The 27,676-nt window shown below is 41.8% G+C and overlaps 2 protein-coding genes across 4 annotated transcripts; one reads left to right on the top strand and one right to left on the bottom strand.

The window, feature by feature from the left end:
• The first annotated feature begins 1,630 nt into the window (after window positions 1-1,630).
• Window positions 1,631-8,982, top strand: POMP (proteasome maturation protein). Of its 3 annotated transcripts, none has more exons than XM_064172560.1 (5): window positions 1,631-1,731; window positions 3,229-3,326; window positions 4,229-4,289; window positions 6,957-7,058; window positions 7,337-8,982. In XM_064172560.1, exons 1-5 carry the CDS (start codon window positions 1,729-1,731, stop codon window positions 7,448-7,450), a joined length of 378 nt encoding a protein of 125 aa, XP_064028630.1. In that variant the 5' UTR covers window positions 1,631-1,728; the 3' UTR covers window positions 7,451-8,982. The 3 variants fall into 3 exon arrangements, with proteins under 3 accessions (XP_064028630.1, XP_064028623.1, XP_064028639.1); XM_064172553.1 differs by lacking the exon at window positions 1,631-1,731 and adding an exon at window positions 1,758-1,943; XM_064172569.1 differs by lacking the exons at window positions 1,631-1,731; window positions 3,229-3,326 and adding an exon at window positions 1,758-1,943.
• Window positions 8,983-11,338: 2,356 nt separating this feature from the next.
• Window positions 11,339-27,198, bottom strand: SLC46A3 (solute carrier family 46 member 3). The gene is made up of 6 exons (XM_064172578.1): window positions 27,108-27,198; window positions 26,762-26,974; window positions 17,919-18,792; window positions 17,416-17,499; window positions 15,885-16,041; window positions 11,339-13,922 (listed from the first exon to the last, which is right to left on the bottom strand). Exons 2-6 carry the CDS (start codon window positions 26,951-26,953, stop codon window positions 13,835-13,837), a joined length of 1,395 nt encoding a protein of 464 aa, XP_064028648.1. The 5' UTR covers window positions 26,954-26,974; window positions 27,108-27,198; the 3' UTR covers window positions 11,339-13,834.
• Window positions 27,199-27,676: the final 478 nt, after the last annotated feature.

A 27,676-nucleotide genomic window follows, 5' to 3' on the forward strand; every position in this document is an offset into this window, starting at 1 on the left:
GCTGCCTAGGGAGGTTCTGTGGGTGGCCTGGCTCCTGAGGTGGTGTTTACCTCAGGAAGCTTTGCTGCCTCATGTCACTATCTTGGCCTGTCTTGTCACTGCTGTGATATTTTGCAGCCACTCAAGCTCTCTGTGTTTGCTGCCTGTGGCCCACTGCAGGAGGATAGTTTTGAGTGATAAAAGTACAACCTCCTAGCCTCCTAGTAGGCCACCCTCACCTACTGCAGGAAGCCAACTCCAGCTCCTGCTGTGGGTCAAGGTGATACTGTATTATGGGCTGCATCAAAAGAAGTGTAAGCAGCAGATCAAGAGAGATGTTTGTACCATTTTGCTCTACTGAGACCTGACCTGCAGTATTGTGTCCAGTTCTGGAGTCCTCAACACAGGAAGGACATGGTCCAGAGGAGAGCCACAAAGATGATCACTAGAACACCACTCCTATGAAGACAGGCTGAAAGATCTGGGGCTGTTCAGTTCTTGGTAAGAGAAGGCTTCAGGGGAACCCTATAGCAGCATTTCAGTACCTGAAGAGGACATATAAGAAAGCTGGGGAGGGACTATTTAGAAGGGCATGTAGCAGAAGAACGACAGGCAATGGTTTCAAACTAGAGCAGGGTAGATTTATGTCGAACATTAGGAGGAAGTTCTTCACAATGATGGTAGTGAACACTGGAACAGGCTGCCCAGAGAGATGGTGGAGGCCTCCCCCCTGTAGACATTCAAGGTCAAACTTGATGGGGCTCTGAATAACCTGATCTAGTTGTGGATGGACCTGGTGGCGTGGGTCCAGAAGAGGGACACAAAAATGATCAGGGGACTGGACCACCTCTCCTATGAGGACAGGCTGAGGAATCTGGGATTGTTCAGCCTGGAGAATGCCCCAGGGAGACCTAAAAGTCATCTTAGAATCATAGAATCAACCAGGTTGGAAGAGACCTCCAAGATCATCCAGTCCAACCTATCACCCAGCCCTATCCAGTCATCTAGACCATGGCACTAAGTGCCTCATCCAATCTCTTCTTGAACACCCCCAGGGACAGCGACTCAACCACCTCCCTGGTGGTCATCTTCCAGCACCTGAAGGGGGCCTGCAAGAAGGCTGGAGATACACTGTTTATGAAGACCTGTGGTGACAGGATGAGGTGCAATGGTTTCAAATTAAAGTAGATGTAGATTGCATGTCAGGCACAAGTTCTTTACCACGAGGGTGGTGGAACAGTGGAAAAGGCTGCCCAGGGAGGCAGTTGAGGCCCCATTCTTGGAGATCTTCTATGTCAGGCTCAATAAGACTTTGAGCAACCCAATCTTGTAGAAGATTGCGGGTTGGACTAGATGACCTTTGGAGGTCCCTTGCAAACCAAACCATTCTATGATTCTATGACCCTGATTACTTCAGGGTAGTTGGATCAGAGGACCTCCACGGATCCCTTCCCACCCGATGCATTCTGACACCAGAACAGCCAGATGCTGCTGGCACGGGGGGACAGGTGGTCAGCCTACGAGCAAGAGCCCTGGAAGCGAGGGAGCTGTCGCCGCTCACACCACTTCGGCCCTAGAACCCGCCGCTCCGGGCAGCGGCCACTCCGCCCGGGCCGGCGGTGACGGCAGAGGCGCTGAGCCCTCCGCGCCTGCGCCTGACGCTGCGCGCAGGCAACGCAGCCGAGGCCGGGGGAGGAGGCGGAAGTGAGGAGGGCAGGGCGCGGAAGTGGCTGAGCGTGCGCGGCCAAGATGGTGAGAGCGGGCTGGTGGCGGCGGTGCTGAGGGGGGGTTGGCCTCGCCGGGCAGCGAGACGGGTCGGCTCGCCGTGCGGATGCCTGTGTATCCGACCCGCTCTCTAGTCGGTCTTTGGGGTCACCGGGGTGGCGGTCATTGAGCGAGGGGCGCTGGGGCCGTGCTGAGTCATGGGGGTCTGGTGTGGCCATGGCGGGCCCTCGCACTGCCAGGTTGGGGTCCTTACTGGGGGAGAGGCTTCCATCAGCCTCCTCTGCGCGCTCCCGTCTCCACTGGGTATTTTCATGGGCCTTTGGCGGCAGAGACGGGCGGAGGGTGCCTGGCCGTGTTTAAAAAACATGTGGGGGTGTTGGGGGGGGACGTGAATGAGGAGGCCGAGAGTTCTGGTAGCCCTCAGCCTGCCGGAGCCGCAGCCGGCGCGGTAGCTGTCGCGGCTAGAAGTCATACCCCAGTCCTGTGATACCACCATCTAAGATGAGCAGGCCACTGGCGGGGCTTGAGAACGTTACTTTTGGGGAGTATTCTACGGTTTTCTCCTGCCGTTTGACTTTCACTTTCCTCTTGTCACATTCAGGTAGTGTATCTCTTTAGTCCTTTCGCTCCAGCAATCTCAGAAAGGTCTGGTCACAGTTGAGTACGTTAGTTGGTATGCTTTATATGCGAGTAGTAACAGGAATCTTAGGGGCTTCTAATAGTTGTTAAATTATCGACCGTTAACACATTTGTATAAAAGGTCTTGGCTGAGCATGAATTTTCAGTTAGATCTGCTGGAGGAGGCTCCTGTGCATCACTGTTGCCTTTCAGAGATTATTGCTGCCACCTTTCAGAATTCATTGTACATTGGCCTATTGCTGGAGCAGTTTGTATGAACAATCCTAAAATCACTTCACTAAAAGTGGGCAAGTTAGCATGAAATTAGTGGTCTGGGTTAAGATGGCATTATTCAGTAAGTCATGGGGGATGTGTTTTTCTGGTCTTCTGCTACAGATTACTGTTTTTACTAAGTTTTTTTCTTTTAACTGGCATATTAGACTGCTTGAATACACCTTGTCCTCTTCATGGCAGCCTTAAACCATGGATAAAATTAATTTGATAAAATTAATTTAATCCTACTTGATTTTATCTCTATTGTGAAGTCAGTGAAGGAATGCTCAGACATGTTGCTTTCGGTCATGTCAGTTGAACATGACCTGCCTTCTTTCCATGTCTGCGGCCCAGAGTGGGAATAACTTGTGAGTTCAGCTGTTTCAGCCATGTCCAAAACATGTGTGATCAGTACCTTTAGTTGTCATCAGAATCTCTGAAAGAATTCTGATGTACTGAGGGGTTTATGTTTAGGTGGTGTTTGATTTTTCCAGAGACATGTATATGAGTTCTTTAAGAAGTCTTTGAGCACTTCGTTTTATTTGCCTGGTCTAATGACCCATATCGAAGGGATCTGATTTTGTTAAAGTAACCCTTGGGTTGTTTGGTTTTTGTTTTTGTTTTTAATTCCAGAATTCCAGAGGCACTTCTTCTCTGTTGAAGGATAGTATCCCAATTACTGATTTTTCAGCTTCAGAAACATTTGAAGGTCATGCTCTTCTGCGCAGAGGGTACACTTTTTTCTTGTTGAACTGTGCCATTGCTGATGTTTAGCTTAAAAGATAGGAAGAAAGGGTGCATTAGATGTTGACTTTTAAGGAAGATTTTGGCATATGTATCTTGGAAGCTGTAGCCTAAAGCACTTGTACTTAGTCAGATTGCATTTCCATGTTTGAATTTTTCTGTGAAACGTTTCACTTCAAGAAGTAGGTAATGTTAATGTACTTTAACCTTTTTGACCCTTTTAGAAAGAAACTGACCTAGCAAGAAATGCTAGGTATAAAATACATATATATAAGCGTGCTGTAGCACTGTGGGGAATTGATAATTTTGACACTGGTACAAAATATAAAGATAATATAGTAAAAATAGTGTCTTAGTTTTCTGACATGTTACATGGGTGTGAAACTACAAACATGTCTTGGATAATGAATATAAAATAAATCAGTGGAGTTTAAAATATGGGTAATACAACTTGGAGAGGGATGTACAATATTTGGTTCTAAAAGCTTGGAGACTTCTAACATCAGATACTTTGTAGCTTGGACATATTTAAACCTGTGATGTTTTCACTTATTAGTATTTTTCAGTATTTCTTAAGGTGATCAGGTAACAAAAGTTCTCATTCTGTTTTGTCACACATAAAAGACGCTTGAAATTAATTAGAGGTCTTATTTGTTGATTCACACTTCAGTGTTTTTTTGTTTTGTTTCTGTTCAAAGTGTGCTAAACCTCTATCTCTAGGTTGATATTTGTGTCCAGGGTTAGTTTTGGAATGCAAATTTAAAAGTGAAATTCAGTGTGTTGTGTTGGTTTTGGTTGGATTTGGTTGGTTTGTTTGGGTGTTTTGTTTGGGTTTTTTTTCTATGTGTGGTGTTGTGGGTTTATTTTATTTTTTCACTTGTATTTCTAGGTTTAGGACTGTGAAAAGTGAATTGTTGCCCAGCCACCCTCTGGAGCTGTCAGAAAAAAACGTAAGTGAAACATTAAATTTAGCCCTCTTTGCTCTTAACTGATTTTGAAAGCTACATTAATAATGTGGTCACAGGAACCACTTTGAGGTAACTAGTGATGAGCAGGATCTGGCCTTTAACCAGAAGAAAGATGTTAACAATAGCATTTTCATCTACAAATAACATTGCTGCCAAATTTGTTTACCACTAACCTCTCACTTGTGACTCTCCCCGTTTAAACTCACAGGTTTCCAAATAGAGGTTTACTTAGTAAGGTCTAGAAATTACTGAGCTAGTTGGGTATGCATCCTCTATAGCTAGATGGAGGACATATCTGTCACCTCTGTAAGGTTAATCCTTCTATTTTGATTGTAAGTTTACCATATATCTTTGTTTTCAGACTTCTTAGTCTGTGAACCTGTAAATACTTGCCCTTAAATTATTTGATCTTGTCTAGCAATACTGCACTTACTATTTGCCATAAGTGTATGCAGTCTTGTCTGGCTTAGTCATCGCTTGTGGATGGCTTAAGAGTGGTCTGTGCAGCATGGAGATGACTGACAGTCTTGGCAAAAGAATTGATTGAACTGAATCTTGACTCTGATGCATATTTTATCAGCCCAGAAGATTTGATGTAATAAAATGTCCTGAAGCAAAGGTGGTACTTGGGTGTAATGTTCAAACTGATGAACTAACCAGCATGACAAGGCCTGAATGCAATGTATAATGTGTTATAATTTTAACCGGTGCTAATGCTATCTTGAGTTAAAAGGATGATGCTAATGTGGCACCTTTCACAAACTTATAAATAAATACAGTAAATTAAACCAGCATAATTAAAAGATTACATGCTAGGGAGAAAAAATGCAGAGAAATAATTAAAATAGACTATGTGACCCCCTAAGAAGTATGTGAAACTTTTGAATCATTTTTTTCCACTTATTGTTTGATGTTTGTCTGCAAGTTTATGATTTCTCTAGGCAGTAATTATTTTCATGTACATTTGAATGTGAAAAGACTTATTTTAGCTTGAGATTGTTATGCTTGTTTTTAATGCTATTAATGGTAAGTTATTCAGGTAACACTGGTAGAAGGCATATCTCTTCTGCTACCCATATAAGGGCACCTAACTTTATAAAATGAAAGAATGGGAAACAACATAACCAGAATTGCAAGTTTGAGGTAAGGCATATAAATAGTATCCTCTGGTAACTTTGAAAAAGGTTCAGTACGGATTGTTAGGAAGGCATGTTCTGCCTTTGACTTGTATTTTCCTGGGTTTCCTTCTTTTTTTCTTTCTTTTTAAATCCCTCTGCATAAATAAGATGATACATTAGTAGGCTTTTGTTATGGTGACGAGTACAGGTTTTAAAATAAGAGATTTGTAATTTGTGGTTTACTTTACAGTATTGCATGGGCTAGCAATATGTCCTTGTGGCCAAGAGACCCAGTGGCATCCTAGGGTGGATCAAGAAAAGTGTGTCCAGCAGGCCTAGGAAGGTTCTTCTGCCCTTCTACTCTGCCCTAATGAGACCACACCTAGAACACTGTGTCAAACATTGGACTTCCCAGCTGATGAGAGACAGGGACGTGCTGGAAAGAGTCCAGCAGAGAGCCACAAGTGTGACTGGGGGACTCATGTATCTTCCCTATGAAGAGAGACTGAGAAACGTAGGGCTATTTAGTCTAGAAAAGAGAAAACTGAGAGGAGATCTTACTAATATCTACAAATCTCTCTGTGTCAAGTGGATGAGGCCAATCTCTTTTCAGTGGTCAGCAGCAATAAGACAAGGAGCAATGGCTACGAACTGGAACATAGAAGGTTTCACCTCAGAGTGAGGAGAAACTTCATTACAGTGAGGGTGACAGAGCACTGGAACAGGCTGCCCAGATTGGTTGTGGAGTCTTCTCTGGAGACTTTCAAAACCCACCTGGATGTGTTCCTGTGCAAACTGCCATAGGGGATCCTACCTTGGCATGGGGGTTGAACTTGATGATCTCTGGAGGTCTCTTTGAACTTTTAAGATTCTGTGATTACATCAGTACTACAGACATGTCACTACTACTGCTTTTATAGCCAAATTTGAGGGTGGATTATTTAAGTCTAGGTTTAACATTGGGCATGTTACTTTTGTGTACTTCAGTATTAGTGAGCCAACACTTTCTTATTAATAGAACCCTCTTTTTGATCAGTTTTAGAGCAGTTGGTAAAAATACCAGAGATTTTTTGCCTGTCAGAGTCATGGAGCATATTTGTTTCTCTGTACTTACTCAGAAAAATATTTCAAGTGTTTTCAAGTGAAGCCTTTAAAGCCACAGTTGGTATTACTGTTAGCCATCAAAGTTTGTGTTCCTTTAAACCACTTAGCTTCCAATTTGTGCTCACAATATTGTAGTAAAGTAGTGCAAAACTACACCACTTGGTGGTGTTACATGTCCTGATTGTCAAAAATAACCAATTTGCTAGTACTGGTTTATAAAAATCCCACAAGACCCAGTTTTGGTTTCATATAGCAAGTATTACTGTATCTCCATCTTTTATGTACATTTGAGACACACTCAATGGTATCATTAAATATTTTTGCTGTATGAATTTAATAAGCATACTTGTTAGAGTGTCATAAATATTCTATGGCTGCACTTGAAAGCAATATTTTCTAAAATAAAGATTGATGTTGTTTTTATTAGTTCCAGTTAAATCAAGATAAAACAAACTTTGCTACCCTGAGAAATATTCAAGGACTTCATGCACCTTTAAAGCTGCAGATGGAATTCAGAGCAGTGAAACAGGTAGGCATTTTTATCTAACTGGTATACCTTAAACCACTTGAAAATCAACTCTTGTTTTGAAACATGCTTTCAGAGAGACATCTTTCTTTGTGGAAAGACGGTGGCATTAGGTGGGCTTTGCTATCTCTTTGTGAGCTACTAAGAGTAGTTCTGTTATTTCATTGTTTTTGAACGAGGAAGTTACTTTGTTGCTTTTCTCAGTCACTTCAGACTGAGAAATGCAAATAAGTCCTCTCAGTTTCAGACTCGTGGAAACCTGAAGTCTTGTTTTTCCACAGGTCCAGCGTTTCCCATTTCTTCACAGCTCAAACATGGCACTGGATACTCTGAGGGGAAATGATGAATCCATCAGCTTTGAGGATTTCCTTAATGGTAAATACAGTCTGTTTTGAATGTTATGGAAACATTTAAAGGTAACATTTGGGAACTGTTGAAGTTCTTTGTCTCTGGAAGAAGAGAATTGAGCGCACAAAATACATATTAAAAAATTAATTCCTAGAGTCTCTGTATGGTTTGAGGGACAGAGCAATGTCCAACATAACTTACAGGAATTTGATTACTTACTATTGCCTGATCAAGCTGTTACATATTTACGAAGTGCTAAGGAGTGAGTTTGTTAAAAGTGTTTTTTGGAAATGTTTTATTTATCAGATGAAGCTGAATTAGATAATTTTAGCATCTCTGAAGGAATCAAAGGCATTAACATGCCTTATGTATGAAAGGAGAACACTCCTGGTGTACCCTTTTCTGCCAAAGTGCAGCCACAACCTTTTTTTTGTGTTGATTTATTTTTTTAAAGTTAATTTTTTCATATGGAAATGAAGATCATACTTAATCAGTGTTATCTCTTGTGTCCTCTCTGCATTGCTTGATAACCTTTGAGTACAGTGACTAATGTCAACCATACTTTACAGAATGAAGAAAATCTTGGAGGTATTTAAGGGCATAGAATCTGTGAAACTAGGCAGTTAGGTGGAGAAAAGAAACAAGGATGTCCCATCAAACAGAAGGAAGGAGTGTGAGCTTATGTTGGAAAGTGAAATTGCACTGGAAGGGTATGGGCTACCTGTGGGGAAAAGCTTCAAGCAGACATGACTTTTCTTAAATGCAGAGCAAGCAGTCTTGAGATCCAGGCGGTAGGAGACTGTGCTTATATACAACTACTTGTTTTTTTCTTTAAGTGTGTAGGAAACTCTATTCCACTCTAGATGTATTTGCTACCTGATCATTGCTTTGTATAAGGACGTAGAAGTTAGTTGCGCAACACTGTCAAAAATCAGTCAAGTAACTTGCACTAAGCATCACGGGGTGGGGGGGAAAAGAAAAAGGTCATTTTTGTAGTTAATGTTGCTCTTTGTAGCTTGGTAAAACCTTCATGCTGTTGATTTTTTTTTTTTCCAGATCCTTCACAGAGTGAGGTTATGGGAGAACCACACATGATGATGGAATACAAGCTTGGTTTGTTGTAACAAAATGTACTCCACAAAAACGTTTTGTGTGTCTTTATATTGGATCTAAATGCATGATACTAAATTGACACTCACAGTGTTAAACAGTCCTACACTTATTTGCCTTCCTTGATGAAAAGGCATATTAAATGTTTAAAGTCTATAAAGTGTTCTGTGCTTGTTGTCAATTACATAAAATGTCCTGTAATTAGGTAGTTTAAATGATGTCTCTTCATACACTGCTCAGGACAATAGCTTCTTAATTGTGGAAATGGCCATATATGTGTACAAGAAACCAGAAATACCCATGCATTTTAAAACTGATTACTGTAGGGAAATGCATTTAATGAATGTTCTTGCAGAAGAACTTTTTAAGAGGGGGAAAATAAAAGGTGTTTTCCACTGAATAACTCTTTGTTCATGAAAGTTTCCGTACACTTTTTAAACTGTCGAATAAAAGTTTGCTATAAATGCTACTGTGTTCCAAAATATATTTAATCATAAACCAAGAGTCTCATATCCCAAACACAAGCAAAGTTTGCATCTTTAAAGATCTTAAGCTTTAGCACTGCGATGGAATCATTCTGAATACGTTTTAGTACCTTCCACCTCTGCCCCATGGAGCTTTTCATGAGTGAGCCATTAAGTTTTTGTGTAGAATTAGAAGTGTCACTGTAAGAAGGGAGTTACATGGTCTGGATTTTTAAATATGTGTCCCTGAGAGGATATTGTGGTTTCTGAAAGCAGAAGCAAGTTCCACTTGGAGTTTAAAGAGGTGGTTTAAAATCTATTTGGGAGTATAATCCAAAAGAGCACTTCTATAGGCATTTTAGTAGTTGGAGATTAAGAAAGAATGCAGTGCCTAATTATAACAGTACCTGGTAAAGCTGCTGCAGTGAGAATTTGGAGATACAATGGTACTAGATGATAAATAGAGAAATCATTTCATGTGAGTTTACCAAAACCTCCCTTCATTAAAGGAGAATGAGGGACCTATACTTAAATACATCTTTTAAAGGAGCTGGGGCCACCTAAAGGTTGTATACTTAAGATGGAGGTGTTACTAAATTCAGAGTTGTAGCAACTTTTCTGACGTCATATGTGTACATTTGTTATAAATCCTACAAGGCAGCTCAATACGATGTGGCATGTTGGGAGGAAAGAAGGTCTGGTTCAAAGGAGGTAGAAGCAACATTTCTAAGATGGGAGATGCTTTTATCAGTTTTTAATGATTTGATTAAACTGATAACTGCACTTAGTGTTCTGTTGTTGACAATTTAAACAGAAGGTTGATCTAAACCTTTCACAATCTCAGAAGGTCGTCTTGTGCTTCTCAGTGTATTTAAAACTGCTGCAACTTCCCTATCCACATGGGCCAAGCCTTGAGCTTTCATCCCGTGAATTTTATAGTGCTTTTATGTGCATCTATTACAAAACATTGCAGTGAATTTAAAATATTGTGCTAAGTATGAGGCACTTCACTGGTGCTGTTATTTGGTTTCACATTTAAACTTGTTTCATTGAAGAAGTGAAGCTTCTAAAATTGTCTTTCCCTTCAGAGCTGGAGAGATTAGAGGCTTGTGCTATGAAATACAGGCTATGTAATGTACGTTAGTGAGGTTTAAACACTGAACCAATAAATTGAATATGCATAGTTTTGTTTTCCATAGCTGTCCTGGCTCTTCTGTGAGCTGGTACCCTTTATTAAACATCAGAATCAGCTGCTATTTTATAACTGCCAAGTTTCTTGGCAGTTTTGTATAAAAAGCAAGAGTAAACAGATGTTATAAAGCAAGCTTGGGGTTCAGTAGCCTTTGTTTTGCTCTAGACTCAGGCCAGAAAAGCTGGGGAAATACCCTGCCAGATCTGGGACAAATTAAGGTACTGACACAGATTTTTAGGATTTTTGTGTCTGCCTTCCTACCAGCACTGTTCCAGAAAACAGGGAGTCATCACATAGCTGTATACAGTTGCTGGTACTTTAACAGCTCCCCACCAGTGAATCTAGCTAGTTTGCCTTTCTTTGTGGTGGTTCTAAGATGGATACTATTGTATCAGAGCAAAACTGCGTTAAGACAAGTAACAGAGTTTCTCGTTATTGCAGCTAAAGGTGGACATGGATTAGTAGGCTGGATGTAATTTCTAGGTGATTTTCTTCATCCATTAGTATACTGTGTTGTAATCTTGGGTGAGATTGAGCCATATTCAGAGCAAGGAAGTTGCATTGTTCATTACATATTTAAGGAAGCTAATTTTAGGGCTTACTCAGGCTGGAAAGCAAACACTACATCTAAGAAGCCTACACAAGAATTTATGTTGTTAATAAACTAATGGGAGTCAAACAGTACCGAGGCAAAGAACTTCTGGGATAAAAAGGTTGCACTTATGCACTGTTGTAATGTGGTCAGCTGTGGCCCCAGCCCCTTCTCCCTTTTTTTACAAGCCTGGTTCTGTAAAGCAGGTGCTGAAGGTAGTGACCCATGGAGGCAAGGTGTGCTGGTGAGTGGAGCGGGGACACAGCCAGCCTTGGTCGACTGGATCCAGCCAGGGTAAGAGGAGGAAGGTATGTGTGGATCCACTGGTCTGACAGGTGCAACACAAGTCCCCACACCCACTTCTTGAAAACAGCAGTGCATCCTTGCTCTGCAGTTCTCTGCCTCCTCTTAGTGGTGATGTAATAGACAGTACCTTTTACTCTCCCCAGGTGCAGAAGGGAGTAGAAAACACATCTTGCACTGCTCTTTGTTATGACCACAAAAAGTACAATGACTCCACCAGTCAGCCTACTGGCCATTTATCAAAAAAACAAACCAGGAACGGCAAATACAACAGTTTTAACAAAACAAACTTATTTATTAGTTTCTGTCAAAATAATTTGCATTTATATACATATATAGCCACTGTTACAAACTTGGAAGACTTTGATTTAATAACCTGAAGCACACTAGTGCCTGGTTTCCTCCTCAGCATGCACCATGCTAGGCACTTTAAAAACAGTCTATCCTTCATGTGTTCTGACCTAAACTTAGTATTTCTTCTAGACAGTATTTAGACTTTCCAAACACTAAGTACAGCAATACCAAACCAGAGCAAAGCCATTCCTGAAGTGTATGTGCTTGTTCTATTTTGGACTGACACAATACCACTGCATAACTGGCTTGCTTTGATGCTGTCTTCCGAGTGCTAGCTGAAGTGTGCATTGAAGGGGAAGTGAAGGCACATACCCCTTCTTCATTCACTTTGCTTTTTCCAGGCAGTTTTGGGTGAAATGGTTAATTTCATAAAGCCTTGCATAACTGCGTAATGAAAAGTCAAGAAAGAAAATGTAGTCTTTGTGCAGAAATCCTTTACATCAGTGTTTTCTTAATCTCTCCTCTAAGTACCCATTATGTTTTGGACCCACTGATTCTTGTAAAACTTGGCTCTCCAACAAGCTGGCAGTGACAGGCAGCTCAAGGGAGGAACTAAGCAGTTTTGTTCACTGGCTAGTGTCTAAACTATCTAAGAAAAGCTAACAGTCTTTCATTGCCAACATTACCCTTAGTTCAGGAAGTGTTAAGAGGGGTAAGAGCTGGCTACAAGTGTTAACTGTGAAATTACTCATTCCTCTGTCCTGGATAAATAGCATCACTTCCACCAGTGCAGTGTGGTCACCTCAGACAGTGGAAACTCTCACTTGCATTTCAATCCTCTTCCAAACTGCTTCTGACCACATAGCCTGGAAACAATGTTGCCATTCGAACAAAAAGGAGATCTACAATGGTATCATCATGACACAGTACTAATATTTTTGTTGGAGAAACACAGAAGCTCTGCAGAACTATTCTGTTCATAGGATGGACATTAATGGCTGTAAGCAGACCATTGATTATACAGCATATGCTACGTGCATGGGAAGTCAGTTCGCACACAGCTGCTTTCCTACAGTTTTCCTTCTGTAAATGTGAACCACTTCACATTATTTTGGTTTCTCTACCTATCTGTTTTGGGGGGGGAGACAGTTACATACAACCTACCTGCAATTTCAGGGACCAGAACAATACGGACTGTCAAACTTTAGCTAAAAAAAAACACACCTGGGAGCTGTCCTTAACATGATGTTACAATTCACACTTCTTGCCTTGCATTCCAAAAGATAGTATGCTGAATAAATTCTGCTTCAAGAATCTCAATCAAAAAGGTAAAAAGTTTATGCAGAAACTGACTCTTTGGTTTGGCAGTCTCAGCAGTTTGCACTGTGGCCTTGGGCAAGTCACTTGTCCTCTCTGTTAATATCTCCCTTTCTGCAACAGGGAGGGTAATATCCTTTATAGAAGGAAATTCTTAATGGCATTCATAAAGTGCTTTGAAGATGAAAAATGCTGTTCAAGTTGCTTGTACATTGTGTTCATTCACCGAAAGATGTTTAGATCCATTATTCACATTCAGTCACCTCCTTTCAGGGTTGTTAAAAAAATAATCAAAGATGCACTGAAAAGAAATGCTATTGCAGCCTTTAACTGGAAGAAATGTTTAGGCTAAGTACAGCCAACTTAACCTGAAAACAAGAAGTACCTTTGGGACAAAAAAATTGCCTGTATGCAATCTCTAAAACGTGGGAAATGATAAAAATAAATGTGAGGTGTGGCCTCTGCAAAATGTAGGCATTGGCCTAACTTTACACTCTGCAAGCTGGGTATTTTCAAAGCATGACAGTTCCCTGTGAAAACCCATTTTAAGAACTAAGTCACAGGCAAGGTCCACACATCATCTATTAAACTTGCACAGCTTGCTAACTGCAGAGCAGTCAGTCTGCTTACAGCAGGTGCAAGAACTGCCTACAGTTCAGTTGCTTTATGAAAAGAAACCCAATTTTGTTTGGCAATTTTAGACAGATTTTGGGGCTTTACCATTAAGACAGGCCTTTTAAGGTGTACACAATGGGCTGCATCCTCAGCTGGCATGAGCTCCACTGACTTCATCAGTACTGCCAGCACACTCTGAGTTGAGAAGCTTAGAATGATACAAGATGTGTCACAATCCACTGCTGACATTCTTAAACTTGAGAAAGGGTAAACAGAGAGTATCATCCTAATATGTTTTTTTCCTTCATGCTGAAAGCAGCATTAAAATCTCCACTGTCAGCCTACTTGCATAGTTAAGAGCTAGCTTTATTCAAGTGCTAAAAAAAGACTGAATAAAGAGTGCTATCAATTTAGTGCTTACTGCTGCAGGGCTGCTTTGAGATTGCATCTGCAACTGTTGTGTTATCTCTGTGGTCTCTGTGTGACATAATGGTCTCTGCCACTACATGTCAGATTAGAAAACCCAGGTGAGTGAATCCCTTGTTCAACTATCAACACTGTCTATGCTGGAAACTTCTTCAGGTGTAAGCAGAGCCAAGTCCTCCCCGTGCCAGCTTGTGCACAGGAGCCAGCTGTAAGGACACAGATAAAACATATCTTTAGCTGAGACAGTTAAATATAGCATGCTGCTTCAGCACCAACAAACACAACCGTTAGCACTGTTACAACCATCTTCTGTGGCACAAAGCTGTTAATGTATCTTAGTAAACAAAAGCAATGTCAGTACTTGCCCTCATTGCACAAGTTAGACAAAACCAGTGCTGCTGTCTTTGGCAAGTATTAAACTACTATGCCTTATTTATTAAGACTGGAACAACTACACTTTCTGTTCTCAAACAGTACCACTGCATGACACTCTGGAAAGAAAGGTTTTAGAGAAAGGTTATACAAAGGGAGGGATATCTGAGACATACATGACAGAAAATAACCAAAGTAACTTTAAAATGTATGGTGGTGATGGCCTACAGCCCCAATTGCAGGACAGAAAAGTATTCTCCACACACAGATGCAACCCCTTCACTTCAATTCCCCTGGGTCTGAGACCCATCACTACCTTAGTCTTAAGTTACTGTTAGTGCAGCTTCTCTGAACAGACTGTGGAACACAGTGGTGAGGCAGACACAGACTTGGAATTACATTAAATGCTCTAAATCTACAGCCTTATCACTGCATATTTAAAACTTTACCTCAATCTACAACAGCTGCATTTATAGTCTCCAGTACCATCCTCTTAAGAAAACCAGATTTTTCTCCCTGAATATAAATCTATCTAATGAAAAGTGATCCTTCTGCCATTTAGAGTTATGTTCCAGAAACCACAGAATGGTTTAGGTTGGAAGGAACCTCAAAGATCATCCAATTCCAACCCCCCGCCATAGGCAGCAACACCTCCTGCTAGAACAGGTTGCTCAAGGCCTCATCCAACCTGGCCTTTAACACCTCCAGGGAAGGAGCAGCCACAACCTCCCTGGACAACTCATTCCAGTATTTCACCACCCTCACTGTAAAGAACCCCCTCCTAACATCTAGTTTGAATCTTTCCTCTTCCAGTTTAAACCCACTACCCCATGTTCTGTCATTACAAGACCTTGTAAATAGTCCCTCCCCAGCCTTCCTGTAGGCCCCCTTCAGATACTGAAAGGCTACTATAAGGTCTGATTGAAGCCTTCTCTTCTCCAGGCTGAAAAGACCCAACTCTTGTAGCCTGTCCTTATAGCAGAGGTTCTCCAGCCCTCTGATCATCTTCATGGCCCTCCTCTGGACCCGCTCTAACAGTTTGATGTCCTTCTTGTGTTGGGGACATAATTTATACTGGTGAGAATGTAAAGTGAACTTTGCTATTGTGAACACTCCTGAATAATGATACTTCACAGTCAGCATTACTAGATGGTCACTAGATATGATTAGATGCAAAGATTGTAGGCATATTTTCAAACATGTCTAGAGGCTTATTCATATGGGTTTTAAAGCTTATGCAGACCTTCTACAGATTTTAATGGTACTGGGTCACAAGGTACCCATGACCAAGCCCAGGACAGACTTTCCAATACATTCACTGGGTGATTGGTCATGTTTCTGACCCTCATTAGCATCTAGAAGAGCTCAGATAGTGAAACTAAGCTCATGTCTTTCAAGTGATGTCATGTTTGTTCTTCATAGAAGGTGTTCCTGTACGAACAACAGTGTAAGGGTGCCAACCAAGGGAAGGCACGCATATGCAGTCATGGGTAGCTATCCCACTAGTAGTACATTCAGGGCAGAATTCAGTTTGGGAGAATGAGGTGACAAGATCACAGCGTGGAGGTGAGGAGAGGTGGGTGGATTAGAGCCATAATGGGATTGATAATTGGCAATCTGCAGCACAAGTGTAGAGGGGTAGGTGTTGAACACAGAAGAAGTGTGATTATTAATAGAGCACACTAGAAAATAACTAAGTTTGAAAACTATTGCACTAAACCATTCAGCTTCAACTCATGTCAAACCAAAAACTACTGGTGAAAGCAGTCAGAAGCATCTCTCTGATCTGTACTTACCATAGGACAGCCAATGGAATTAAACAAAGGCCTGCTGATAGGAGGAAGCTAAAGCCTGAAAACCATGCAACAGTAGCTGCATAGATAATGTTAAAAACTGCAAGAGAAATAGTGCCGGTCACAACTTCTAAACAGGCAATGCAAGCAAACACAGCACCTGCCAAAAACAAACAGATGAGTTACGAACAAAAAAAAACCCACAGCCTGGAAAACCTACAAAGTACTGACTTTTTTTGAATTATCTATCTACAATATTACAGTGTTTTTGTGAATATGCAAGCAAAAAGCACCCAAGTATCATCTATCTTTGCTATGGAAGTGTCTTCTGTGGGGAGTTCTACAATAGACTTGGCTTTTAAATGAAAAAAGTCATGGCAAAACCAAAGCAAATTTTGCCAACAGAAACTAGTTTTCTTTGCTACTGCTCTGACACCATACCTACTTCTTGAAACTGCTTAGCACACAAAGTTCGTCCTCACTAAGCATGTTCTGCATCTCTCTATCCTTTACCTTTCCAATTCTCTTAATTTTAAGTTCTCCCTTTCTTGTTTCTTCCTGCTCTAATCTTCACCCTTATATGTGGAAAAGGCTTTGATCCAACAAAGAATTCTGCTTCAGCACATAACTATCTCCTCCTTTTCCCTGGAAGGAAAGAAACACTTTTTGCACTGAACTACCCACTAGAGTGGTAGTAGATCCCACCAATGTCTTCTTGAACACATTTTCCCAAGCCAAATTCCTACTTAAAGGACCATAAACAAAATCTCAATAAGTATGCAGAAAAGGATGACAAGAGGCAACATGATTCCTGCATCAAACTACTTAGTCCTGAAAAATGCCAAGAAATTGCAAAACCAGAGATGTATGTTAGCATAGTTAAGTACAAAGAGATATTTGCTTGACTGTGCAAGGATACTTTTAAAAAACGAGACCAAACTCAGGAGAATGCTTCTAGAAAGTGTGTGCTCCTCATAAGCAAAATATAGCATACTAGAACCACATTCTGAGGCCCAATATGCTTTTCCCTGTGCTTGATAAGGAAGAAACCTTGAAAAGAAGTATGTTATATTGTTCGAGACAAGTTTTTAAGTAGCCACAGGCACTGTGAAGCCAGGTAGATAGCTCAGGATCCAAGTCGAAGTGTTTACAAGTGCTTTGGTGGTTTTACCACCTACTGCTTACCTTTCTAAATTATTAAGGGTGACACAGACTAAATAACAGAACTGTACCTTTCTCTGCATGTCAAAGTCTTCTGAATGTGGAAGTACATGTGAAATCTCATCTGTATAAATCCTGAGCATTCCTCTGCTTCAAGTTCCCCACAGTCTTTTACTTTTGGCACAATAACTCCTTTGAAGATTGAACTTGAAATAGTATTTAAGCACAATCTTGTTTATATTAAAATCAAAATCCATTAATATCATGGCACTGGGTCATGTCATATGGAACTTGAAAAAAAGTAGTCTTGAAATACTAGCAATTATCTGAAGTACCATTATTACTGCATCATTTAAAATGAAATTCTACTCACCCTGTTCACCAGCTAGAACCACTTTTGACAGCATGGATCGGAGAACGGGAACAGGCATGAAGCAGAGCAAAGATGGCACTCTTACTGTAAAGCAACAAATTAATCCTGAGACACTGGACTAATAACAATGCAGGATTTTATAAATACTTTGCAAATTAATTAGCCATATTCCTTTGAAAGCTCAGTCCCCTTAACAGCAGAAGGCAATAGAAAAGTAAAACTACAAGTGCACTGAGATAGTTATCCAAGCATAGGGAAATTAATACATCAACTACATCTGCATGGAACTAAAACCAAATCCTAAGCAAGTAATTCGATTCTCTCTCCACAGACTTCATATTTTAATTAAATCCTAAATCAGTCTGAACAACCTTGAATATTTTACTGGTCTAAGACCCTTTCAAGCTGGTACATCCAATATCTAGCAACTACACTCACTATGGATAACGCAACAGTATTTTCATGTATATTGTTGACCATGGAACAACTGATGCTCAACTCACCTAAAAACATGAGCAGAGTAGTTTTGGCAAAGGCAGCCATGACCATTCCTCCAATGTAAGAAAATATCCCGATAAAGACAATATAAATGTCTTTGAGACATTTAGAAAATAAGCAAACTCCTAAAAAACTGGTCAGAGAAATTGAAGTGGATGCAGCAGCTCCGTATCCAATGTACACTTCGTTCCAGCAGAGTGGCTCATCCAGTTCATACAGTGTAAAAAGTGAACTCCCACCAGTCACAGTAAAGAGGTAAGTCATAAATGTAAGAAGTAACATAATTATTAAAATCCTTTTTTTATGAGGGGCAGTTTTAAAAAGCATGTACACTCCAGAAAATGTCTCTCTAAGAAGTTCTTTAAAGGATGCTGGTGCCTCATGCTGGAATTCAGATACACCTACTGTATCTCCCAGAAAAAATATAATATATATAATATTAATGACATGAAGCAGAGATGATGTGATAAATGTCCATGTGAAGCCTACTCCTCTTAGAAAGTAGCCAGATGACAGTCCTGCCAATCCATATACAACTCCAAAAATCAAATCCACCACAGCTATTCGTGTGGTTTTCTGCTTCTCGTCGTGACACAGATCTGCTATAAAAGCAAAGCCTCCTCCAAGGAAGGTTGCCATACTCCCAAACAATCCAGTAATAAATGCAACAGCAAACAGGACAGAGAGTGATAAAGAAAAATAGGATATTACAGTGAGGCAAATATCAGTAATCAAGGCTCCCACTGATGGTAACAAAAGAGACCTTTTGCGCCCTTGTCGATCTCCATTAGTTACAATGACAAAGGCAACTATAAGGCTGGGAACTGCTCCAGTTAAGTCCAACTGCATACTAAAAACAGAGGTTTTTTCTTGAACTTCCTGCAAAAAGAAATAAAAAAAAAAAACTGTAAATATCATATTGTATTGTAAGAGAAGTTTTTAAAAAGATGTATTTATAAGGAGATTACAATTATATAATGATTAGCAGGCAATGTATGTTTATAGGTTATAAACTGTATTATTATCATAGAGTGGTTTAGGTTGGGAGTGACCTCAAAGATCATCTAGTTCAAACCTCGTGCCATAGGCAGGGACACCTCTAGAACAGGTTGCTCAAGGCCTCATCCAACCTGGCCTTGAACACCTCCAGGGAAGGAGCAGCCACAACCTCCCTGGACAACTCATTCCAGTATTTCACCACCCTCACTGTACAAAGCTTCCTCCTAACGTCTAGTCTAAATCTCCCCTCTGCCAGTTTAGACCTTGTAAATAGTCCCTCAGTCTTCCTGTAGGCCCCCTTCAGATACTGGAAGGCCACTACGAGGTCTCCTTGAAGCCTTTGCTTCTCCAGGCTGAAGAGCCCCAACTCTTGTAGCCTGTTCTCATAGCAGAGGTGCTCCAGCCCTCTGATCATCTTCGCAGCCCTCCTCTGGACTAGCTCAAACAGTTTGACGTCCTTCTTGTGTTGGGGGCTTGAGAACTGCACACAGTGCCCCAGGTGGGGTCAGATGAGAGCATAGTAAAGGAGGAGAATCCCCTCCCTTGCCCTGCTGGCCACACTTCTCTTGATACAGCCCAGGACACGATTGGCTGTTTGGGCTGCGCACATACCCTGCTGGCTCCTGTGGAGCTTTTCATCAACCAAAACTCCCAGATCCTTTTCCTCAGGGTTGCTCTCCAGCCACTCACCACCCAGCCTGTATTTGTGCTTGGGGTTGTGCCATAATACATATAATGTAATTTTATATTATTATATGACAATATATTTTACTGCAATAAAATAACACTGCCATATAAGAATCCATTACATTACAGTAATCACCAAGACAAAGGAACTGCATATTCAAAGGCTTCTGCTTTTGTAATTTTACCTTCAGAAGCATCTCACATTTTAAGCCAGAACTTACTTAAAATAGAATGCTACAAGTACTCTTGACAGAGAGGTTTCAATGGGGACAAGAGGACAACTCTTTTGAACTGTCTTTTGACAAGAGCAGGTGCTCACACCCTAAGTATCTCGTTTAGTTCAGGGCATGGCAAAAGTACACTGGACCTATTTTTATGTTTCATAAATCAGCAGTAAAACAGTTTTGACTGAAAAACACACCCCATGTTTCCTACTCACAGGAGACCACACTTCTCCTGGGAAATAAACCTGCTAAGAGGGTTATGAGAAACAATTTACTGAGTAGTACATTATGCAAGTAAACAGATCAGGACTTGCTCTGATATCCCAGTCTACAATGTTTATAATATCAACCACAAATGTGAAACACAGCATTAAAAGTTACACCAACTCACAGATATGTGAATTAACTGCTTTTTTAAAACATTGGAAAACTCTGAGGTCAGAAACTGTCAAAGTGATGTCTCTATTGCTATGCACAATAGAGGCAGGCACACACATAAGGAACAGCATCTAAGGCTATGACAAAAAACTGTAAATGCCCATTAGGGGAAAAATTTCTGAGTTCTTTTGTAACAGAAGCATAGAAAGCAAATGTAGTTGAAAATCACCAGTTAAGAGAATATGAATGGCTGGGGAAAAAAAGAACTGACAAAAAGATAATAAAAAAAAAAGAAGAAAATCTTGTTATGAAGACAGCTTCTATATGACGCTCAGCAAGCTAATGCAGATCTTGCTTCTAATGCATCAATGCAGGCCTAGACAGGCAGCAGCCACAACAGCCCTTTCAAAGGCAACTGCCTGATCAGACAGAAAAATGGTAGGAAAAGAGGAAGTAACTTCAATTACACCTTTTTGCTCTGTAAGACAGACTTTCAGACAGAGTAACATTACTCTGCCAGGTTTTCTTCAATCAGTGAATCACAGAAACATTCAGATTGAAAAAGACCCTCAGGATCACCAAGTCCAACCGTTATCCCTACTCTACAAGGTTCACCCTAAACCATGTCCCCAAGCACCACATCCAAATGACTCTGAAACACATCCAGGGTTGGTGACTCAGTCACCTCTCTGGGCAGCCCATTCCTATGCCTAACCACTCTTTCTGTGATTTTTTTTTCCTAACATGTAGTCTAAAGCTACCCAGTTGCAGCTTGAGGCCATTCCCTCTTGTTCTATCACTATTTATCTGTCAGAAGAAACCAGCAAGAACCTCTCCACAATGTCCTTTCAGGTAGCTACAACATCCCTTGTAGACAGCTACAAGGTCTTGTCTCAGTCTCCTCTTTTTCAAACTGAACAGCCCCAGCTGCTTCAGTTGCTCTTCATGATTTACTCTTCAGGCCTTTCACCAGCTTCATTCACCTCCTTTGCAGTCACTCCAGCACCTCAGCATCCCTCTTGTATTCAAGTTTCCTGAGATATCACACTGGCTTGAGCAAGGGCTGCACTCTTCAATCAGTAGCAGGTACAGCCATGTAAGTCTTCTCAAGGCATTCTTAGCCTGTATTCCAGTCATCCATATTCCATGTTCCAAGTGTTTCCTCTGTAGTTAATAATTGTCACTGAGTAGTACCCAAAAGATGAAAAAAACCCTAGAATTTCCAGGGATGTACTTTGAGCAATTATAAAAGCTGCTGAATGCTTTATTAATTCCGTATCTGTATTTATAGGCAAACACTATGAATTTCTAGTTCAACCTTCTCCCTGCTTTACAAAATATCAGGATTTATTGCAAGAGGAAAATTCAAGTGATCCTGAGGCCCTTAAGGAATGCAGTCAAGATCCCCAGGACTCTGCAGGGGTTTACACCCTTTCCTTATGGTGTCTGACTACTTTAGGATTACTTATGCCCTGCCTACTGAGACGCCTAGGAAGGGTCAAAATCATGAAGACTGAACAAACTGATCTTTAACTCTTCCCTGATGACAAAGAGAAAGCTAGATAGTTGTAGGAACTGCTTCTTTACTAGGGTCATCCGGTTCCAAGACATGAGTGACAGAGAAATGCTAATACATTAGAAATAATACTAAATGTTCTTAAGCATCTCAACCCACATTAACCACACAATACAAATATTGTTTTCTAACCATAACAAAGTGTAAAAATGAAGGAATGAAACAACGAGGATTGTTTTTAAGTTTTGGAATTAATTACGCAGCATAACCTGCCCGCACATCCAGCTAACACAAATGACTATAACCTTGCTGACATCACTTGCTATCTACTGACAAGAAGACTAAAAGACAGAAGTACAGGAAAACTCCATTTGCAGTGTCAAGAATTCAACTCCCTCAACTCTCTATGTTTTAATAAAGTCACTGGAAAGAAATAAAGAAAATGATAGGTCAAACCCTCAGCTGCTTTAAAATCATATAAGTCTATTAAATAATCAATGGAACTACATAATTTTGAGGAGAAAGGTCCAGTTTTTAAACCTGTAAATCCACTCTACTCTGAAAAAATACTCATGGTGGACAGCAGTTGTTCTTAAAGTTATGTATTTCCAAATTTAAATAACGAAAACGAGGAAGAAATTTGCTTACAGGGGGATTAAGAAATGAGGATTATAAAGTATAACAGTATCACCAAGGTTGGAAGAGACCTCGCAGATCATCAAGTCCAACCCTTTACCACAGAGCTCAAGGCTAGACCATGGCACCAAGTGCCACGTCCAATCCTGCCTTGAACAGCTCCAGGGACAGCGACTCCACCACCTCCCCGGGCAGCCCATTCCAGTGTCCAATGACTCTCTCAGTGAAGAACTTTCTCCTCACCTCGAGCCTAAATTTCCCCTGGCGTAGCTTGAGGCTGTGTCCTCTCGTTCTGTTGCTGGCCACCTGAGAGAAGAGAGCAACCTCCTCCTGGCCACAACCACCCTTCAGGTAGTTGTAGACAGCAATAAGGTCACCCCTGAGCCTCCTCTTCTCCAGGCTAACCAATCCCAGCTCCCTCAGCCTCTCCTCATAGGGCTTGTGCTCAAGGCCTCTCACCAGCCTCGTCGCCCTTCTCTGGACATGCTCAAGCATCTCAGTGTCCTTCCTAAACTGGGGGGGGACATCTGAGCATCTGAGGCTCACCACTGTACAGGACAGGCTCATAAAATTATGAATATTACTGAGCAAAGGAAAATGCAAGGATTGAATAGTAAATACATTACTGCATGATGAAAATAGATGAAACTGGTGTCCTGGAGTCCTGTATACCCCAAAATTCCTCTCCCTCTGTGGTCTGAATGGGAGAAGAAAAGGCAGGAAAAGACCTGTTTCCCCACCTCCGCTTCCAGCACGAGGGGTGCCCGTGCAGTGCCTGCGCTGGAATTGGGCTGGGATTGGCTGTGGTCTTCTCGCCTAGGCAGTGGTAACTCTGCCCTTTGTCTAGGAAGGGTATAAATATTGGGTGACTTCCCACCTTGGGGTTCCCGCCTTAGAGTTCGTGCCCACCTTAGAGTTCTCCCCCGCCTGGATAGATTCTGCAGAAGGAGCCCCTGGCGCTCTGCTCCAAGGAGGCTTCCCACCATTAGCACCCTTTATTCAGGCTCAAGAGGTCTTAACGACCCTCGGACAGCCTCTGAAAGAGAGCGAGGGGACAAGCAGCTGGACCGCCCTTCTTTTCAGCCAGCCTGACTCACCTGTGAGTAACTTTGGCTCAGCTTTATTATTAATGGGGGATGCTATGATTTAATAGCTCAGCCTCTTCCAACTTCTGACTTCCAAAATAGTCAAATTACCTACGGTATCCTTGTAGATCTTCTCACCGTCCCTGGAGGTGTTCAATAAAAGACTGGATGAGGCACTTGGTGCCATGGTCTAGTTGACTGGATAGGGCTGGGTGCTAGGTTGGACTGGATGATCTTGGAGGTCTCTTCCAACCTGGTTGATTCTATGATTCTATGATAAACCTAACTGAATCTGCTAATTAAAACTAAATTAATTTCTGTATATAGTTTTGGGGGAGGGTTTTGGGGAAAATAAAATAACTCTATTTTTATATAAACTCCTGACTCGGCTGCATTAATTCCCTGCCTCCACAACAACTGGATGATAAATCATGTTTAATTATTTATGTTAAATTATTATATATCTCTTTCTGAGCTAAAAAAAAAAGTTAAGCATTATCCAAGCCACTGACTAGAATGCTTCATGTTGCATTCAGATTTCCTTCTGGCTTTTCCCATTACAAAATTACCTATCTCTTTCAAGTTGAAAACTATGCGTTTTGAACTGCATTTGGCTTTTTTCGCAGCTCCGAATGATTTTTGTTTTCAATTCCCTTTAGCATTTTGCTTTGAAACAGCTGAGATTAGTATAACACTTCTCCATTTTCAAAACAGAAGGACTGTTACTAAATTAGGGGAGGTGTTCTAAAAGTTATTGCCAAGCAAGGCCTGTTGAGAACACTCTTCACAGCAAAATGTACAACATCTGTAAGTGTAAGTCAGTTAGGATGGTCTTGGAAAACACAGAACATCTGGTTCATATATTCTCAGGAAAGAGCTTGAAACTGAGTTACTTGATCTATTCTTTGCCTCCACACAGGACAATTACACAGCACAGAGACAGGATACCACTGAAATTAATGTGTGTTTTGAGCATTTTACATTCTCATACTGTGGTAACAAGACTGCTATCAAGGTGCAGCAAGACATGAAGACAAGAGCATAACTGTTAAAAAGCTTACGCCCTGCTGGCAATCGCTGAAACAGAGGGAATAGAAATTTTGCAGGAAAGGGAGCAAATGAAGTTCTGTTGGCCATTATTCAACTACCATCTTAAAAGATTCATGTTCTCAAACATCAAATTCATTGTACTTTGTATGCTTTATGCCAAAAATCCTGTAATAGATGATCTCACCACAACAGAGACACTACGCTTCAGATGAAATTAAGCACTCTGGTTCAGTGTTTTGCAAAGAAAAATACGAAGTCTTGAATCCTGAAACACAGGTGATCAAGTTGAATTTGGAGGATTTCTACCAAATCTAAAATTGTTGAGTGTTTGTGAAAGGTAGGTTTCTTGACAGACTCTGAGACTAGAACTGAATACACCACATATAGTTTCCTTAAGAGCTGCTCCTTCTATGTGACAAAATGCTCACACAGGGCACAAACCATAGAGCTAATATAAACAAACAAACAAAACCCCAAACAAACAAAAACCTCTAGAAGAGTAACATGCAAACATTACTCAGACAATTGGTTATTATCTCTAAAGCAATTTCAGTGGGTGGCATACATTACTTTCCTTGGCTGACGGGTCAGATCAGAAGGCATGCTGGACTACAGTCCTATCAACCTTTGTACTTCCACATTCTTTCCACTAAGATCAACTTTAGCACGAGGAAGAACCTACTCCACACTCAAAATCCTGAATTATTTATTTGCTCATCTTCAATGGAACCACATACCATTAACATTTTTCTTTTATATATGACAAATGAGGCAGAGAAGCTCAGACGTTCAGCCTTGTGCATATGCAGCATATCAGAGATGGAAATTTGAGATGTGAGCAAAAATTTTCAAATGCCATCTTTTCAACAGCACAGGGAAACACCAGCTGCCTGTTTCCCTAACTCCATCTTCTGTGGAATTTACAGTCAGAGTCACTTACTATTCTGACCCTACAGTGGTTTCACATTCTGCTTAATCCATCCTAACTGCTACTTTTCATTGCCAAGGCTGGTTCTGTTGTACCTCTTCCGGAAATATGTTCCCTTTGCCATACTTCTATTAGATACAGCAATCATGTGGCCACAGTGTGCCAGAGCAATGCACTGCTTAAAAAAAACAACACAAAAAATGAGGTGAGTTTTCTGTTGAATCAGTGCCCTGACCTGTAAATGCAGAACTCTGAGATACAACATCGGGGGAGGAGCAACAGGGAAATTGAGTATTGTCATCTTTTCTGACAGTTAGCTCTGCGTAAGTGTAGCATTAAAACCACACAGGAAGTGTGAGAGCAACAACTTGCTATCCAGCATGCTGAACCTTGAAAAGGTGATAAAAATGTAACTGACCATGGGATGCTGTCATCTTGATGTCTTCAGATTTCAGCAAGGCAGTCTTTGAATGATAAAGTGAATTATATTTGATTGTGCAAAGATCAGTTAAAATTTTTCTTCACATTCAAAAAGAAGCTTAAAAAAAGTATTCAATCTCCTCCCTTCTCCATTCTTGTAATTACTCTGAGATAAACGTATTCTAGGATAGATCCTATTCCTGAAAGTTACAGGGCAGTTGCAAAACTTTACATAGGTAGAAAGAATGCTAAGTCACAGAGACAAGGGATGGCTCATAAACACATGCACAACTGTTACTGGAATGAGGAGCCTTCAGTGGAATCCACAGTAATATCAGCCCAATGCCATTTTAGGCCCAATCCTGCCTAGTCCTCTCAGATGATTTTCAATTCCTTCTAAAATATTAATTTATCTCAGCACCTTCCTGAAACCAAATCTTTGTCTTTAAAGCACTACCTCTAGGATGAGAGGAAATGGCCCCAAGTTGTTCCAGAGGAGGTTTAGATTGGATATCAAAAGAAATTTCTTCAATGAAAGGGTTATTTAAACACTGGAATATGGTCCCCAGGGAGGTGGCTGTAACCCCTCCCTGGAGGTGTTCAAAAGACTCATAGGTGTGGTGCTAAGAGATGTGGTTTTGCACTAGGCTTGACAGTTAGATAAGGGTCGGACTTGGTAGTTAGATAATGGTCAGACATGATCTTAAATGTCTTTTGGTATTTTCCAAATGAAACTATCCTACGATTCCAGTTACCTACTGTGCAACACCAGTGCAAGGGGGCAGTGAAGTGACAGCTGGATACAGAACCACTGCTTTTCTGGATATGAAAGGTTAAGTAATGTTATATAAAAAGGAGGTTACACCGAGACAGCACTTCCTGGCCGCAAGTTTATTTACTGTTGTTGTTCTTTTTTCCGTCTTACCTTCTGCCTGATGTAAGTCGGGCTACTTTCATTCTGCTCACAGTAAGTGGCATTGCTGTTACTTATGAAAGTGGAGTTGTACTCTTCTTCCCACAGCCGCCGGTAGATGAACTGCTGTGCCAGCGGTCTTGTCAGAGCAGATGCAAATATGTAGATAAAAATGACAGGCTCCACGCACAAAACCTTCCTCATTTCTGGCTCTGGGGTTTAATCCTGGGTATCAGAAAACAAAACAATTACAAGGTGTTGGGCAAAGACCTGACCTGCCGGCAGGCTCCTCGCCAGCTGCTCACAGCCCCTGCCTGCCCGGCAGACCCCAGCGACCAGCCCCCCTGCCCGAGCGCACCTGCCTCGGCCCTCTCCCGCTGCCGCTGCCTGCCGCTTTACCGGCCGGGCTGTGCCCCCGCGGAGGGCGCACCCCCGGCCTGCCGTCCGCTCTCCCCCGCCCCGCCCCGGCCCGGCCCGCAGCACAGGTCACGCAGTGCCGCCGATGCGTGACACCCAGGGGCGGGACGAGGACAGTCCCGTGTCTCAGAGGAGGAGTGTCCCCCGCCCCTCTGCCCGCCTGTCGCCGCCCCCAGCCCGGCCGCGGCTGCCGCCCGCTCGTCCCGGTGTCCCTCGGTACCCCGCCGGCGGCGGCGGGCAGGACGCTGCGGCAGGCGGGCTGGCGGCCTGGTACTGCGGGCTGGGCCTGGGGGCCGCGGAGCAGCTGGTGACTGTGCTTGGGGACCTCTGCAGGGCGAGAGGCCGTGGCCTCCCGCGCAGCCTTAGGGCGACGCTCACCCGAGGGGCCGAGAAGGGTTTCCCCTACGCTGTACTCATGCCGGGAGTCGCCTGAGGCTGCTGCTCTGCATGACAATCAGCCGGGCCGTGATTTCACCGCCGAGCAGCAGCGTGCCAGGCACTGCTGTCGCT

This window comes from Pogoniulus pusillus, chromosome 3 (genome assembly GCF_015220805.1).
Source record: "Pogoniulus pusillus isolate bPogPus1 chromosome 3, bPogPus1.pri, whole genome shotgun sequence".
Lineage (NCBI taxonomy): Eukaryota > Metazoa > Chordata > Aves > Piciformes > Lybiidae > Pogoniulus > Pogoniulus pusillus.